An 18,385-nucleotide genomic window follows, 5' to 3' on the forward strand; every position below is an offset into this window, starting at 1 on the left:
ATGAAGTTTAAGAACCCTTGGTCTAGAGACTTCATAAAGAAATCTAATGGTTGGATGCTGACTTTACAAAAAAAAAAAATCAGTTGTGATATAAGGCACAAATTTGTTATAATGAAAGTAACTAGCCACTGGAATACTTTACTACGGGATGTGGTTGATTCACAATGAACACAGGTCTAAGTCAATACTGGATGTATGGAAGGTAAGCTCTAGATCAACTGCAGGCTATTGGATTCAATGTAGAAATTACTGAGTATGCCAACCACTAAGCCTATACAAGCTGGCATCCTAATAGTAATGAACCACCTATATTACCTAGGCAAACTCAAATTTGGCATGTTACCTAGACACATTACACCATAAAGTTTAAAGCAGAGCAAAGGCACTCCTGAGCAGTGAACAAGTGACTGACATGAAGGAGAGATCAGTTTGGCTTGGGACCAGCTATCTTGTCTTATAATGAAACTTGAAATTACTTTTCAAAGAATCCTTTAGTTGTACAACAATTCCAGGCACTGAGTCCATCTGTTCTTTGGCATAGAAGCTTCTGAACCAGTTATTCATGATGGTCTTATGAAGATATAGTAAAAAGCTCAATTAGCCATTAGACAAGGGGTCAGAAGTGGTGTGCAGTCTTCATTTATTCCCTTAAATTTAAGGTTTCACGTGCCAGTAATACATTTTAAATGTTTTTTAGAAGGTCTCTCTCTCTATAAGTCTATATATTATATAACTAAACTATTGCCATAGGTAAAGTAAACAAGGTTTTCAAAACATTTAAGACGCTTCATTTAAAAAATTAAACTAAAATATAGATTTTATGCTGCCGGCCTGCTCAGCCCGCTGCCAACCTGGGGTTCCGTTCACCTAGGCCAGCAGCAGGCTGAGTGGGGCCTGCGGTCAGGACCCTGGCTGGCAAGGGGCCGGCAGCCAGAACCCCAGACCGGCAGCAGGCTGAGTGGCTCAGCCCACTGCCGGTCTGGAGTTCCGTCCGCCGGCTCCTGCCAGCCAGGGTCCCGGCTGCTGGCCCCACTCAGCCCGCTGCTGGTCTGGGATCCTGGCCCTGCCCACATAGAGTGGGTACTACCTTCTCCCTGGTTCTAGCCCATTCTCTTCCTCTCTCTCTGCACTGAGCTGTGGGTGGGAGTGCACTGAGCACAGGGCTGGGGGTGAAGGAGCAGGCTGGGGGTTGGGGTGTAGGGTCTGGCCATGAGCTAGAATGAGGGAGGGGGCTCAAGGTTGGGGCAGGAGGTTTGGGTGTGGAGTGCTTACCAGGGCAGCTCTCATTGGGTGCTAGGGGTGCAGGTGGGAATGTGTTTGTGTGGGGGGGGGGGCTGCAGGAGCTCCCGTTTGGTGCTCAGGGTGGTGGTGGGAATGTGGGGGGTGCAAGAGTCAGGGCATGGGGTGTGGGAGGGGCTAGGTATGTGTGGGGGCTGCAGCAGTCAGGGCATGGGTTGGGGGGGTTTAGGGGTCAGGGCAGAGGGCTGGGGGTGCTCCCAGCCCTCTGCCCAGAGCAGCTCATGGCAGGGGCTGGAGGGGATATGTCCCGATTCCACCCCTCTTCCCCAAGGCCACGTTGCCACTTCTCCACCTCCTCCCCGGAGCAGCAAGCACACTGCGGCTCCCGGCTCAGCTTCTCCCTCTCCCTCGCAAGGGCCATCAGCTGATCAGCGGCAGGGAGGGAGAGGAGGAAGGGCAGGAACCCAGCACACCGGTGGAAGAGGGGGGACTTTGCCTGCCCTGCAGCCGGCAGGACCAAGCTTCTTCACTCTGCCCCCGCAGGGGGGCGGAGAAGAGCAGGCCGGGGCAGGCAGGATTTTTAATGGCACACTGCTTCCTGCCAGGCTCCTGGCCGCCAGCCCAGCTCAGCCAGCTGTTGGCCGGGGTTCGGCAGCAGGCTGAGTGGGGCCAGTAGCTGGGACCTGGCTGGCAGGAGCGTGCCATTAAAAATTGGCACGCGTGCCATAGGTTGCTGACCCCTGCATTAGACCTTAAATTCTTTACTGGAACTCTTGGACGGGTCCACTTTCTAAACTTTAAGTAGAGTTCTTGATGTCAAATTTTTTCACCTACTTCAGGACAGAAAGTAGGACCAGAAGAAACCCAGACTACACCATAGCCAGCACTATACAGTAGTTATGCAATGCCCTATAGATGCTAATCTACTAGTTTTTGAAGTAGCAAGTCAGTTTTTGCCTTTGACGGAACACATAAAACAGTCAAGACCACTGTAAGAAGCTTTTAGGTTCCAGTTTCCCTTTCAGAAAGTACTATATTTTGTTTGCATTATAGGTATTGTTACCTGCACAGTCTAAAATAGACAAGGTTACCCAACACTGTCCATTGTAAGACCATTTTCAACCCAAAGAGTTACATTTTGGTAAAGTTATAAGCAACTGAAATTTGGCCAAGTTATGAGCTTCTGAAAGTCTCAGCACCTAGTTTGGCAGCTACATTCTCCAAAGATTCTCTCTCTAATGGGCATGCTGCAGGGGTAGAACAGACTTTCCTGCTATTGCTCCTTCCACCTGGCAAGAGCCACTGTCACAACATGCATTGGGAACTGAGTCTCACTCCCCCTGCTGGGACCTAAGAAGGAGGAGAAGGGGGAACAACTTGACTGGAATGCAGAGGGATGAGGAGCTAAGGGGGCAGAGACTAGACACGAACAGGCTGGAGAGGTCAGGACAGAAAGGTCTGAAGCCACTTGTCAATATTCCCTTCAGAACCTGGAATTTCAGAGTCCACATTCCTTTTATGTCAAATAGCAGTGAAGCATACTGAAAATATATGCATCATCCTGCAATCCAAGTGTTTTTAAACAAATCTCATCACTGTAGGTTTTTAAGCACAGGTTAGACAAACGTATCAGAGATGGTCTAGGACCGATCATCTCAACCTGGGGAGGGGGTCTAACTTTTAAGGGATGTGACAAACCTTCTAACAGTTCAGTAATTATAGTGAATGTAGGGGGTACTGTGGCATTGCATCCTGATGCTTGCCTCTCATTCAAAAACAAATTTTAGGGGGTAGGGAGGGACAAGTCCAGGAAAAACAATGCTAAGGTGGGATGTGATTTAAAAACACCTCGGATATAGGTGTTCTTGGCCCTGACTCAGCACAGGAGGGCTGTATTAGATGACCTCTCAAGATCCCTTCCAACCCCACATTTCTATTATTTAAAACTTAACACAGGAAATGAGCACATTAACAATGGAGCTGATGAACTAGTTTAGAACTAAAAAAGCTGCTTAATTCAACATAAGACATAAGAGGTCAGTGTGTTTTGGGATGTATATTTAGAGGTATCAAGCGTTTGGGTAGACTTTCCAGAGAAGTTGCTTCCTACTTGCTTTGAAAATCATTTCAATCCCTCCATCCAACCCTCATACATTATATGAGCAAATAGATGATTCACTAGGATAGCTCCACCTCGCTTCTGCCCAAACATGTTTCACTAAGTGCTTAGGTTTACCTCAAATGTAGAAACTGAATGCTAATTTCAGCCATGTTTTTATTTAAGTTAAATTAAGGATTATACAAAGCAAGGAAGCAATATGCTTGATTCCTGCTATCAAAAATAAAAAGGTAACTGACCCCAACCAAAACGTGCAGGTATATCTCAGTGAGGTCCATGAATTGTTGGAAGATGTAGGATTTTTTCTAACAAGGCATAGAGTTTGTTTTTAAATAGACAGTTATCAAGAAGTGGACTAGGATCATTCACCCAGACTACAGTCTAGTTTTAGATTTTTGCTAACATCTCAACGTATTCTCCCTCCCACCAAAACAAACTATGTTTTGGGTGGATTATGTCCTCTATGGGTCATATGCAGGCATTCTAGAATACACAAGAGGCAGATTTTGTTTGGGGATTTTTTAAAAACACAGAAAAAAACCCTGTCCTCATAACCGATTCTAAAATAAATGATTTCAGTATTTATCAAGGGTTCTTAACAGGCTTTTAATATTTAGTCTCCATGGTCTAAAGCAAAGCTAGTTCTGCAACAACTTTCTAAAAGGAATTTATGTTGGAAAATGCTGTAGTATTTCACCACCACTTTCATTTCTTAAACTGCAACATGTCAGAAATAATTCCTGTTGATTCACATAACCAGTTAATTTGAAAGGTTTGGTAAAGGAGATCTGAAATATTCAGTGTTTGGCTTTGCTAAACACTGCAAATCAACGACTTCATTTTCCTGTGATGTTTCCAGGAAAAACTGGATTAAGAAGTGAGGCTACATCTTGTCCATTCAAGGTTTGTTTGGTAGCTGCTACTATTGGAAACTAATAGTAAAGAATGCAGAAACTTGGCTCTCACAAGCAAACCCTTGGAAAATATACTTGCAACGTTTAGCTAAACAGTCATGTTACTTCAGGACATGGCTACGGATTTACTAGTAGTCTTGGCATGATCAGATTTTTAAATCAGTAAGTGTCAATAAATGGTGATTTCACCGTACACACACAAACTAATGAAAATATATGTTCATCAATGATAATCAAAATTTACAGATAGGCAAAGAAAGAAAAATGATGCTTGAGAACTTAGTTTGCTTTAAGGATATTTACTTTGTATATTTTGATGTGATGCTGACAATTTGCATTTTAACAGTTATAAAGCTTTAACTTTTTGAATCAACGTCTACTGTTAAACAATTACTGTCTGACCTCCCCATTGTCTTGTTCCGCAAACAGCTTTCCACAACTGAAAAATTTAAATTGATAAAAATCTAAAACACTTAAACACAAATATTGACATTATCAGTCAAAATAATCAAAAAAGAAAAATTAAGTTCTGCCAACCCTAGATATAGGCTGCACTCAAGTTAGTAAAGTACACCTTGTTTATAGGGATAAGAAATCTGGGAGATCAGAAATTGAGGTAGCCTTGAGAGTTTTAGGCCTGCAGAGCTGGGGCAGTAGTCAGATTTACAACTGTATGCATCCCTGCACACATCCCTACTTTCCAATGGGCTGAAAATTTCATATTCATTAAAATGAACTATTCAAAAGGTACTGATTAAAAAGACAAACTTTCAAATTAAAAAACCTTACATGGCATCAAAGACTTGCAAAAATATACAAACCTTCCAGTCATATATGTGCATTAGCACATTTTTACTATAGTAAAGCAATGTAACATACATAGGCAGAGTTGGAAAACTTGTTTGTAACCTCCTGTGTTTCAATGTCTGTGTCACTATGCTGGGGAATTCAGTCATGTGATACTGTGGTGTGAGAAACTATTTGGTTTGCAGCTCCCAGATGGGCAAGCAGGCATTATGCCAAGTCACATGATTCACCTTAGTGCTTACTCAGCAAACCCATGGTTTTTATTTCTTTAATGACTAACCTTGAGGAAAGCAAATGAAAGTGTTGATACCACAGTGGTAGGTACACAATTACTGTACTTAGTTCCACCAAGGCATCATCCTTTAAACAGCAACTGCTTTTAAGCTGGCTACAACTAGGGCCCTACCAAATTCATAGTCCATTTTGGTCAATTTCACAGTGATGGCATTTTAAAAATTGTTAATTTCATGATTTCAGATATTGTGAAATTTCAGATTTTAAATGTTGTAACTGTAGGAGTCCTGACCCAAAATGGGGGGAGGAGGGGCTGGGGGTTTGCAAGGTTATTGTAAGGGGGTCACAGTATTCATAGATACTAAGGTCAGAAGGGACCATTATGATCATCTAGTCTGACCTCCTGCACAATGCAGGCCACAGAATTTCACCCACCCACTCCTGCGAAAACCTCTCACCTATGTCTGAGCTATTGAAGTCCTCAAATCATGGTTTAAAGACTTCGAGGAGCAGAGAATCCTCCAGCAAGTGACCCGTGCCCCATGCTACAGAGGAAGGCAAAAAAACCTCCAGGGCCTCTTCCAATATGCCCTGTAGGAAAATTCCTTCCTGACCCCAAATATGGCGATCAGCTAAACCCTGAGCAGATGGGCAAGATTCACCAGCCAGATACTACAGAAAATTCCTTCCTGAGTAACTCAGATCCCACCCCATCTAACATCGCATCACAGGCCATTAGGCCTATTTACCATGAATATTTAATTACCAAAACCATGTTATCCCATCATACCATCTCCTCCATAAACTTATCAAGTTTAATCTTAAAGCCAGATAGATCTTTTGCCCCCACTGCTTCCCTTGGAAGGCTATTCCAAAACTTCACTCTTCTGATGGTTAGGTTGCCACCCTTACTTCTAGGGTGACCAGATGTCCCAATATTTAGGGCTGTCTTATATGGGCTCCTATTACCCCCTCTCTGCCCGATCTGGTCACCCTACTTACTTCTGCACTGCTTTCAGAGCTGGGCCCGTCTCTCCGGCAAGCCAGCTCTAAAGGCAGCACAGAAGTAAGGGTGGCAATGCTGCAACCCCCTTACAATAACCTTATGACACCCGCCCCCCACAACCTCCTTTTGGGTCGGGACCCCCAGTTTGAGAAATGCTGGTCTCTCTCATGAATTCTGTATAGTATAGGGTAAAAACATACTAGAGACCAGATTTCAGAGTCAGTGACGTTTTTTTCACAGCAGTGAATTTGGTAGGGCCCTAGCTATAACATACATTTTGGAACTTTTCATTTTCGAAACCCTGATGTTAGTGAATACATGTTACAAGAATATGGCCAGTGACAAATTAATATGTAGAACATCTTGAGAAACCAGATGTCACAATAGCAAGTTTACTAACAAAAAACAATTCTGTTCAATTATCAAAGCAGTAACTTTATGGTCAAATGTTACCTCCTAAAATAGACTGTACATTCAATCTTGTGTGAGGAAGGACTCACTAGAGTATTTAACAGAGGGAGAAGAAAGAAAGCCACGTGTAGGAGCAGAAGTAGATGAAACCACTTGTTTCTATGTTAGCCAAACAGCCAGTGAAATTCTAGGCCTGATTTCAGACCATGTTGTACCACTTCCACCGTTCCACAAAATAGCAGTTAAGAGCTAAATTCCAAATCATTAGGCAAGTATAAACAGCATTCACATAACTTCAAGGAGCAGAAAAAGCCATTACATCTTCAGATAAATACCCATCTAAGAGTTCTCAAACATACAGATCTGCCCTTAACTGGGGCACAAACTTAGAAGTCAAACACTGGCATAAAGGACTCAAAGGAATAATCTCAAAGCAATCTCAAAGGCATTCTTAGTGACAGTTATGAAGTACATCATGTTACTAAATACAATAAAACTGAAGCAGAAAGTAGCCATGTTAGCAGTCTTAGACACAAGAAGCACAATTGTGCATTTGAGTGCATGAGGAAATGCAAACAAAGCTGTTATAAATTGTAGATATTAAGTTAACTAAAGTTCAAACATATCACTACAGCTTTAGATCTTGTTTACTCAAATAGAAATGCGTTTTATCTCAGACTACATCTAATGAAACGGACTACTTGAAAATATCAGTGATAACTTATTGACATCCAGCACAACTTACGCATATGGATTTCATACCTCTACCAGGACATTACACACATTTATTTGTCTTGGTTCCCTATGTTTTGTCAGTATCCTGTACTGCGTTAGCCTACAATTATTCTGACTGGCACCAAGCAACTGGTTCCTTAACATCTTTCCGTTTCAAATATACAGTTTCATTATGGCAGTCACTTCTCAACTATTAAAGAGGGAGGAAAATTTCACGGCAAACAAGTATGCCAATGTACCAAAAGTCTGGATTCTTTACACTTGCTAATTCAACCTCTCCAGAGACAACAATAATGTAACGCACAGAGTGTATATAAGAAAAATAGAGCCCGTCACCATGAGATATTTGAGACTGAACTGCCTAAGTATTTTACAATTTACCGATGTGTTAGCTTCTCCATATTGACTTGTATGTTCTCTTCCATAAAGCTGGAAAAACAATTAATTGTTGACCAACTAAGAGTCAGGAATACAAATGCAATTAACATAATATGGGATAACTGGTACAGTCAAGTGAAATATTTAGCAGATATCACTCACTGTGGCAACTAACATTAGTTATAAATTAGGCCACCCAAGTACTAAATTAAGAAGTGGCAACTAAACACTTTCTATAGGAAAGTTAAAGAGTTACTATAAATAAAATATTGTGACTCTTTTGTACAGCTAAGACACATTTCAAATATTTGAAGTATGCTAGTGCAACTCATTCCCATAAATACCATGCAACCTGATGGTTTAAATTGACTAGAATTCTCCATGCTGCATATGCACTTCTAAGTGATTGACTTGCTATTTTACTAACTGCTTAAGGCAGAAAATCTACACCTGGTAAATTGCTTCTATGTATGTTTCTACAGAAATTAAACCTTCCTGCCTTTTTGGTTGCAAAGGTAATCCTCCAATATAAGGAGAAACCCATGGAGTGCTTTCATCCCAAGTCTTTATATTGCTCTAGTGCCGCTCAGCTTTCCCAAGCAGGATGAAAACTGACAAAACTGGTCAGTTTAATTACTGCATACAGGATGCCACATATATTGAAACTTACAAAACCGTTGCTACCTTGGTATCTGCTTCTGCTAGATAAAGGTGTGAGCAGAAGCAGACAGAACCAAGTATAAGAGAAGATCTAAAAAAGACTGAAGCTATCCCTATTCAATAGAAGAGATTACCCTCCTTGTCAGCCAAAAGGCTCTGCCACAAAAAGAAAAGCATCAGCTGCTGGAAGGGAAAAAAGAGTGGCAGGGGAGTCATACACTCCTACAAATATGAAACAGAATCCATTGACAGGACCCTCCCTCGTTCCAGCAGCTCACAAAAATGGACTTTTCTCACCAGAGCGCTGCCAGTGGAAGTTATAGTTGTGCCCTCTCCATGTCTCATATTAGTATCTGGCTAGCAGGTCTGTTTTTCAAGCCCTGTCTTATAAGCAGTTCCAAGCTGAGAATGCATCCTCACCGATTAAAATATTTAACTTGTATAAAACACTGCTTAAAGGGACATTCACTTGAAAAGATGTCTGAAAATTATGCATCTACTATTATTAATAAAACTCTAGGATTACTATTAAGTAACTATTTTTTCAATTTACTTTGTGCATTTAACAGCACTTTATGTAACTCAGTTTCACTGTTTCCCTGAATAGTCATTATGGGAGATACTAGTGAACACTAAAGCCAAAAGACCCTTGAACATTTTTAAGATGTTTCAGGACACCCTGTTTGAAGGGTGCTTTATCATAAGCTATAATATTTATAAATTTGAATGGTTTTAAAATTAATACATTTCCAATGTCCTTTACATCACTACACATCTAACTGCACATATTGCACTCTTAAGGCTTAATGCCAGAGTAGGTTTTACTCATTTTATGAGTTAGGAAGGACCCATGCTAAATGTTAAATTTGAATAGCTCCATACAATGGTGCGATTCTACTTACGACTAAATTAAAATGTCACTTTAGTCAGCTTCATATGCTTAGTGGGATATTAAGACTCCTACAGTGAGAACATAGTGCAGACTTCTCTAAACTGGTAGGTCATATCAGGAGAATAAGGTTAATCATAACAGTCTTCTAGAATTTGCTTTCCATGAAGATGGTGGGAAGCGGTAAGAAGCTTCAACCTTCTCCTTCCACTCCCCCTGCAACAAGGAATATGAAAATTGGCATAAACATGCCTCAACACCTGTAGAATATACAACAGGTTTGAACATTAAGCTGGGTGGAAGGAAAGCTATGATATACACAATACATATTTTTTCAGTAGCCTTGGAATTCAAACAACCAATGGTATATTTTCAGTGCCATTAATTATCACCTATCCCTGTGTGTTATTATGCCTTGTCTACACAAGAGCAATGGCTTCCTCATGTAGCCACAACCTTAGCTCTGCCCTCAATAAATAAATGCAACATTTAACATGTTACACATGGTTGGCTGTAACCAAGGAGCAGATACATCATCCATTCCAAATACAGCCAGATCCTGTCAATTCACCTGAACAACTAATCCTCAAGAAAAATCTCTACCCAAAGAAAACCTATTTAAAAATATGTAGAGGGTGCATCTTGAAAGACATTTAAGTTACAATACATTAATACAAGAAAAAGTTCAGAACAAGCCACCAGCCAAATATACAGCCAGCCAGCACCAAGGAATCTGGTACAAACTCAAATACCCCAAATTAATGTGATCAATTAAACAAGAAAGTAACAGATGAAAATGCACTGCCAGTACAAGAAGCAGACTGCAATGCCCTAGAACCATCTGGATAAACCTGCCAGAAGAATGTGGACTTTTCATTTCATTCAGTCCATCAGAGCTGCTTTAGGGCACAAAATCAGTTAAAGAAGTGTAACCTTGATTCAAGTTCTGTCAACCAAAAATGAAATTCATGTTGCACAATAAATGTAAATAACACACATTACACTGTTTAACTACTAGTGCATTTATATAGTTCCTTGTACTCTGAACTAGTTTCAAATTCTTAATAATTTGAAGGGGTCTGCCTGGTGGGAGTATGGAATAAAAGCTGTGCCCTTTTTTCAAGATTTCTTTTACACCATAAAGCAAAACCTTTCCTGCCCAAATCTGACTGTTTGTGTTTGTTTATCTTAAACATAAGGACTGCAAAATCTCCAACCTGTCCTGTTTACAGTGATGGCTGAGGATTCATGTACTGTCAGCTTTCTCAGCTCTTTGAGGTGACATTCAAAAATGTAATTTAAAATTGGATTTTGCCCTTTTGCTTCTTTATACATTATGAATGCATGTAAGGGGTTTTTTTTGCTAGTTTATCTTAACATATCTGGAAGACCAAGTCTAGTTATCTTGGTTTTACTGGATGTATCTGAGCATGTTTCTGCGCTTGCATCTAAGGTGCAAGAGAGATGAATACTAAACAGAGACTTCCTCTTATTGCAAAAGTATTAATAACTGCACTTCCGTGTTTACTGCTTTGATATATGTAGGGTATATCTACACTTAAGTGTAGCACTTCAGTGTAACATTACCTACGGCAACAGGAAGGGTTCTCCTGTCAATACAGGTAGTCCACCACCCCAGGTGGTAGGTAGATCAAAAGAAGAACCAAGTATTATCGAGACCGGGTGGGCAAACTTTTTTTGGCCCGAGGGCCACATCTGGGTATGGAAATTGTATAGCGAGCCACGAATGCTCACAAAATTGGGATTGGGGTGCGGGCCCTGGGGTGGTGCCAGAAATGAGGAGTTCAGGGTGCTGGAGGGGGCTCCAGGCTGGAGCAGGGGGTTGGGGTGCAGGTGGGGGAGTGAGGGCTCTGGCTGGGGGTGCAGGCTCTGGGGTCCAGGACAGTGGGACTGAGGGGTTCGGAAGGAAATCAGGGCTAGGGAAGGGATGATGGAGGGGGTCAGGGGTGCAGGCTCCGAGCAGCGCTTACCATAAGCAGCGGTACATCTCCCCTCTGGCTCCTTCGCGGAGGCGCGGCCAAGCGGCTCGGCACGCTGCTCCATCCACAAGCGCCACCCCTGCAGCTCCCATTGACTGCGGTTGCCGGCCAATGGGAGCTGCGGGGCTGGTGCTTGGGGTGGGAGCAACATGCAGAGCCCCCTGGCTGCCCCATGCGTAGGAGACAGAGGGCGAACATGTTGCTGCTTCCGGGAGGCGCATGGAGCCACAGCACGCATGGAGCGGGGCAAGCCCCGGATCCCGCTCCCAGGCCGGATTAAAACATCTGAAGGGCCAGATGCGGTCCCCAGGCCATAGTCTGCCCACCCCGATATGTTTGACTAACCTGTTCTTAAAAGTCTCCAACTGCCGGAGATTCCACAACCTCCCTACATAATTTGTTCCAGTGCTTGACTACCCTTACAGTTAGGAAGCTTTTCCTAACGTCTAATCTAAATCTCCCTTGCTGCAATTTAAGCTCATCATTTCTTTCCCTGTCCTCAGTGTGTAAGGAGAACAATTTATCCCCCTCCTCTTTGCAACAACCTTCTACATTCTTGAAGACTTATGCCCCCCCCCCCCCCAATCGTCTCTTCTCCAGATGTAACATCCCCATTTTTTCCCCAATGTTTTCTCATAGGTCACGTTTTCTAAAACTTTAATTGTTTCTGTAGCACTCCTCTGGCCTTTCCCCAGTTTGTCGAATGTAATCTTGCATTCTTTTGTAAAGTATTACCTCGGTTTTACACAGATGGGGAAACTGAAGTACAAAACGATAAAGTGACATTTCCAAGGTTATACGACAAGCCAGTGGCAAAGCCAGGAATGAGCTCTCGATTCCCTGTCAAGTGCCCTATCCACTGGATCACAATGCCTCCTGCTATGACTACTTTAATAGAGTGCAGCTGTAAGGTTTTATAACAGTTTTAAAGCTTGCCTGACTTATGAAGAAAACAAAAAAGGATTAAATTTTCCTTAACATTCTCCTCCAGCAGAGCAGAACTCAATTCTATTCCAACTGTTCAGATACACACATTCTGTCATAGCGCTGATGTGGTGTACTGTCAGAATATTTAACCGAAAACTACACTAAATATAAAAGTCAAACATTTTCCAGACAAGAGTGCATTTAAAGAGTACCAGATCACATGCGTCTAAAGAGACATACTGGAAAATCAAGCACAATATGCACACTCTATGGACATCACCAGGATCAAAGTCACAAATTAATTCTTTGTACAATGTACGTATCCTTGACGGGTGTTCTAGTGACACATTCATGGTCAGGTTATTCATCTTCATTCACAGAAACAAGTATTTGGCCTGAATCAAATTCCATCATCTTAATGTTTGTGGACAAGAACTTTCTTGAACAAATTGTTATTGCCCTTCTCTGATGTTAAAGTAGAAAACGCAAAATAAGAAGCACTTTATTTTAGGTTCTCTCACTGCAACTGTCACCAGATATCATCGAGCAGGATGCCAGCCAAAAGTAGAAGTCTGTGGTTAGAATACACCCCCCCACGCGAGATTTAAACCCAGCAGAAGTGCTCTGGAAGAATTTCGAATGAGGGCAGATGTTCTGAAAGGTAGCATTTTGCAGAACACTGTATGGCAGGACTAGCACTGTGAGAACCTGAAAGTGAAATTGACCAGAGATTGTTTCAGTCACATAATCTAAGGGACTGCTCAACCTGAACTTTCCTCAGTTTAAAAAAAGTAGTTTCAGATACCATATCAGTTGCCAAATCTCCCAATCAATTTTTTGTGGTATTACCCATCATTTCCTGTTCTTTAAAATAGTTGTTCATTTCCCTATTGTTGTGTGGAAAACACACATTTAAAACAAAGGGGAAATTGCTGACTATATACAAAGTGAAATGGGATATATAAAATACTGTCCAATGCACAAAGAAAAAACTAAAAATATTAAAAACAAGTTTTTTCTTTCAGTGATATCAATCTTGTTATTTTCAAACAGTAGGTAGGTTTTATACAAGAATCTTATTTAAGTCGAATTTCAGCATCTCAGCTTGTAAAAAACAGTAATAAATTGTTTATCACTGATCAAGCCTGACGACATCTCTTTGAACTGTAATTCACTTCTGCTCCATGAAAAAATACACTAAATTAAGGATTTGTTGGTAGCATAACAGGTATGTTTTTCACTTAAAGAATAACAATTTACATTTACCTAAAAATACTGTTTTTTCAGACTGGTAGTGAAATATTAAGTACCTGTTCACTTTGGCAGTTTTTCCAAGTTATTTTAATGTTCAACTATTTCAGTAGTGGCATTTCAATAGACCATGTCAAGTATTTCTTCAATGGAAGGCTTTCATTTTTAAAACTGAAAAGGATATTGAAACTGCGTAATCTGTGCAGCTCTGATTTCACACTTATAGCTAGAGGTTTTTTGCTTCATCCAGGTATATTTGCTCTATCCTTACATAAGACTATACTGATTTTACAAAGGGTTTAAATATATAGGACAACACAGCCTATGGCAATATAGTTATGGCATATGTGCAGGAGACATTACTGCTCATAACTGGGGGCACACACAAATGTCCTTATTTTAAATGAAGGAAAGCATTAAACTAATTAGTATTCAATAAGATTTACAAAACATGTCCTACAATAACAGCGGCCAGTCACAATGTCCTACAAAATCTGTTGGGTTATACTATGTATTATAAAACAAGGAAAAGAACAGGTACAAAGCATGTACTAAAGCTAGGCTTGTCAGAGTTCAATTTTCATTTTTTTTTTTTACAACTGATGGTTAATATTGAATTTTAAACATTTTCTATATTTATCAATTTAAATTTTAACAGTTGCGGGAAATTTTGGGGGATCAGACAATAATAATTTAATGAGAGCAGATGCTGAGATTCAAAAAGTTAAAGCTTCAAAATCATTAAAACATCACCTCAAAATATACAACGTAAATATCTTTAAATCAAAATTACATTCTCAAGAAGCATTTTTCTTACTTTGTCTATTTGTAAATTTCTATTATTGATGGAAATATTTTTCCTTGGTTTGTGTGTACACTGTGAAATTGATGTTTATCAAGATTTACCAATAAAAATCTAATCCTTCCAATCCTAACTATTACTAATACCCTATCCTTTGCAAACCCCTAAGTTTTGTTTATGTAGCCACTGACTCCAACAACATAGCTTTGATTTTCTTCACTCTCACCACACAACAGATGTTAAACACAATTCACAGAATTTTAAATGCGGTAAGCTTCTAATGAAGGCTCTTGAAAAGTGACAACTTTTTTTATAAACTGTTTTGTATAAAGATAGTTACATTTCCATTCATCTCTATACTGAAGTAAGGGGATCCCACCAGTTTTTGCTTTATTCTTGCTCACCTGGCTGACCTACCAGTATTAGTAAATTAATCCAATTCTCAAGTATGCTTCACTACTAAGAAAATTTAAAAATAGTTCTGACTAAGCCTCCCCTGATGTATTAAAACATGTTTTCATAACTAGCATGAAACACGGAGACTGCATAACAAGCAAATGGAAGGGGGAGGAATAATCTTGGCACTGTATCTCTAGAGGGCTCAGTGACGCATCTGTTGTGGGCAACAGAAAGGGGCTGCCATTTCATTCCCCCTGGAGGTTCTCTGCAGGCCTGAGCCTTCCAGACACACAAACGTGATGGAAGGGAGAGGTACATGCCAGAGCATGTCCCATGTCCCAACAGAAGATGGGGGAAGGGTTAGTCACGTCCATCCGCCATTTTCTGAGCAGAGAAGGAAGACATGTTGGAACAAAAACACAACAAAAGAGAGCAGCCATTTCCAGTGCTGCCTCCCCGGAAGCCAGCCTACACTCCCAAACACAAATCCTGCAGGAATTCCCCCTCCTCAGGGATTGCTGCATAAAGGGCTGAAATCTACATGGCAGTAAGGGGGAATGGGGAAGGCTGGGTTGGAGAGATCCTGCTAATTCTACCGGATACACACTTTTCCACCTCCTAAATCAATCCTGAGTAAAAACACTCACCCTTTCTCTAACCATGGAGCCCCATCACAAACTGATGCACTGGACAAGAGTCCATACTGGTGTCCCACAGCTTGTTTGACTCTTACCTTATGTGTGGGATGCCAACTCCCCCTTGCAGAATCTTGTACAATTTGCTCTCGTACAGCAACTGGGGATGCCTGGCCTTCTGAGACTCCAACTTCACAGCCACTTCCTGCAGTGAGAGGGAACAGGCATCAGAGCATCCACCAAGCACAGGGGTTTAGGAGGACACAGCACTCCACTCCCACTCAGAGCTCTGCTGCAGTAAATTTTGGGAAAATGGGAAAATTTTCTAGTGCTCACAACACTAGCTCAATATCCATAATATGGAGAAACAGCAGGCTCTGCAAATAAAATCCACACGGTGCTGATCTGTGCATAAATATCCATCCTGGAAGGGAAACAGGACTAGAAATGTTTAGTCTTCAGATCCAAACGACTAATCGAGATGGGAATTGTTTCTTCCTGGCTCAGAAAAATGTGGGATGGAGAGAGGAAAAAGAAGAAAACCGAAGAGTGAGGGGGAAGGGGGGGGTCCTTCTGTGTGTCTCACCATATGTTGAGTGCCAGGTAAGCGTGTGCCCCCTCAAAGCAGAAAAGAATAGATGACTGGGGGAGGGGAAGATGGCCCCCTGCGCTACTGATGGCAAGGGACATATCCCCATTTTGGGGGGGGGGAGGGGGGAGTTCCTAACTCTACCACCCATCCCCAGGGTAAGTGGAGATGAATCGATGTGCTATCACCCGGTAAGTTTCTCCTGTGAAGGGCCGGCCGGCCAGCCTCCCTCTGGTAGCGGCCTAACCACCGCAGCGGGTACGCGGGTCGCCCAATCTCTTGGTGAAGCCAACCACAGGGCCCTGGGCTCCCTGTGCTGACAAGACCCCGGCTCGAAGAGGGTCACTGGGGCGGGGACTCCCTGAAGGGATGAGTCCCAGGGCTCCCTGCGGGGCTACGTGGCGCCCTTACCTCCCCGTTGGTGATGTTGATGGCCAGATAGATGTCCCCGAACGAGCCCGACCCGATCTTCCGCACCAGCTTGTATTTACCCCCGACGATGAACTCGGCCTTGGAGCCGCTGCTGCTCGCCATGGTGAGGGGCGGCTCGCGGCCCTCCCGGCGCTGAGGGGAAGTGAGGTGGGGGCCCTACGCTGGAACAACGGGCCTGGGGCGGGGGCTCTACGCCGCCCGGGAGGAGGCGGCAGCGGAGGAGGAATCTGGTCCCCGCCGCTCAGCTTAGGCCAGGCCCCTGCGGCGGGCGTCCTCCTCCGCGGCTCTGCCCTACTCCCCGGCCGGGCGCCACTACACTCTCTGCCCGCTCCAGAGATACGGGAGTGGCACCGGGAGGCTCTGGGGGTCCAAGCGCAGCTGGCACCGCCGGATCCCGGCCGCCGCCGCTGGTACTTCACTCAGCAGCCGCCGCCGCCATCTTGTATATCGCGCGGCTGCTATCACGGACACAAAATGCCTCCACTCTGCGGCCGCCGCTTCTTCACCGCGCAGGGCACTCTGGGAACTGGGCGGGGCAGCTACTGCGCATGTTCGACAGGACACAAAACGCGCAAGTGCAAGCTAAGAGGGCAGGCGAGGACGTTGAGCCAGTGCGCATGCGTAGACGGAGTTGACTCAAATTCAATGAGCAGCTCGGCTCTTCACGCAGCGTCAGTTTCCGCAAGTGCACATGCGCACAATCCTGTTCGGAAACCAGGCGGAAGGGTGAAAAGGAAAAGGTGCATGCTCGCCCGTCCTCCCTCACCTGTTTCCCCCCCCCTCCATCCTTAAAGGGCCAGTGGCCTTTCAAAATCACAAGGGGCCTCTGTCACTTGACATGGCCAGCTTGGTGGGAATGGGGCCAGGGAGGGGCACGTGGGGCTTTGCAGCCTGTTTCTGGCAGCCAACCTTGTTTGGGGGAAAGCAGAGCCATGGTCCTGGGCTAGTAATCTTAGAAATCAGTCACTTTCAGAGGGGCCCATCTGATTGTGGGTGCTTCCGTTTTTGGTGTCCAGCTTGTGACAGCTGGAGCCTGATTTTCAGAGATCTTCAGCATCTGTTGCAGCATTCAGTGCAGTTAGGGGGAGCTTCTCAATTGGTACTCAGCACTCAGCACTGGAAAATTGGGCCCACGATGTCTCTAGCTGGCAGTATTCCTCATGCTGAGTATTCAAAAATCATGAGTCAAGCCCCAGAAAAATCACAAGCTTGGCTTAAAAATGATGAGATTTTAAAAAGTCTAAATTTTGAGTTCTTTTTTGTTTGGCATCTGTTTTTTGAGCCTCTAAGGTTAATATTTTCAAGTTGTCTCTGCAGACATGAAGGATAGAGAGAATTTTTTAAATGTAAGCTGAGATCTTCAATTAATCACGTGACTCTGGGTGCTGGGGCTTTAGAAAAAAAACCAGTGTCATGAGAGCTGGCATTGCAACACTTGGGCACCCAAAACCAGAGGTATCCAAAATCAGTGGCCACTTCTGAGAATTTGGCTGCACGTGCACAGCTGCTTTTTGTCCATTCCACAAACCAATCTGCTAAATATTGCTGGTTGGTTGGTTCTTTGTAAAGTGGCTGAGAGGACCCTAGGTGAAGAATACTTTGAAGATATAAAGGGCCTAAAAGTCAGACCAGGTGTAAATGGGTCCACTCCCACTGAAGTCAAAGGAGTTGCAACAGCTTACATTTGGCCCTTTTTATAAGTGGATGGATCTCCTCTAGAACCTCTTTGGAGCAGGTACCTGACTTAGGTGCGTTATAAATAATAATTAATGCTTTGGGGTCACATTGAGGAAAGCAGCAGTAATGTTACATTGTGCTTAAATGGAGTATTCATAGATCTGATTCTTGTACCCATCCTCTTAGTCAATTTTCCTGCTACATACCCCCTTCTTGATCTTCAGTGTGTCAATTACACCATCTTTCTGACCAGTACACACATGACCTGTAATTCACATCAC

The 18,385-nt window shown here is 43.0% G+C and overlaps 1 protein-coding gene across 4 annotated transcripts in view; it reads right to left on the reverse strand.

The window, feature by feature from the left end:
- Nucleotides 1-16,921, reverse strand: part of CSNK1A1 (casein kinase 1 alpha 1) — a 49,939-nt gene extending 33,018 nt beyond the window's left edge. The window contains exons 1-2 of one of the 4 annotated variants that reach the window (XM_074960594.1): nt 16,407-16,917; nt 15,505-15,611 (exon numbers count right to left, since the gene is read on the reverse strand). In XM_074960594.1, coding sequence (XP_074816695.1) covers nt 15,505-15,611; nt 16,407-16,529 — 230 coding nt within the window. In that variant the 5' untranslated portion in view covers nt 16,530-16,917. Of the gene's footprint in view, nt 1-15,504; nt 15,612-16,406 lie in introns of all 4 variants that reach the window. The other 3 variants (XM_074960592.1, XM_074960595.1, XM_074960593.1) reach the window with 3 other exon arrangements.
- Between the last annotated feature and the right edge of the window lie 1,464 nt (nt 16,922-18,385).

Source organism: Natator depressus, chromosome 8 (genome assembly GCF_965152275.1).
Source record: "Natator depressus isolate rNatDep1 chromosome 8, rNatDep2.hap1, whole genome shotgun sequence".
Taxonomy (NCBI): Eukaryota; Metazoa; Chordata; order Testudines; family Cheloniidae; genus Natator; species Natator depressus.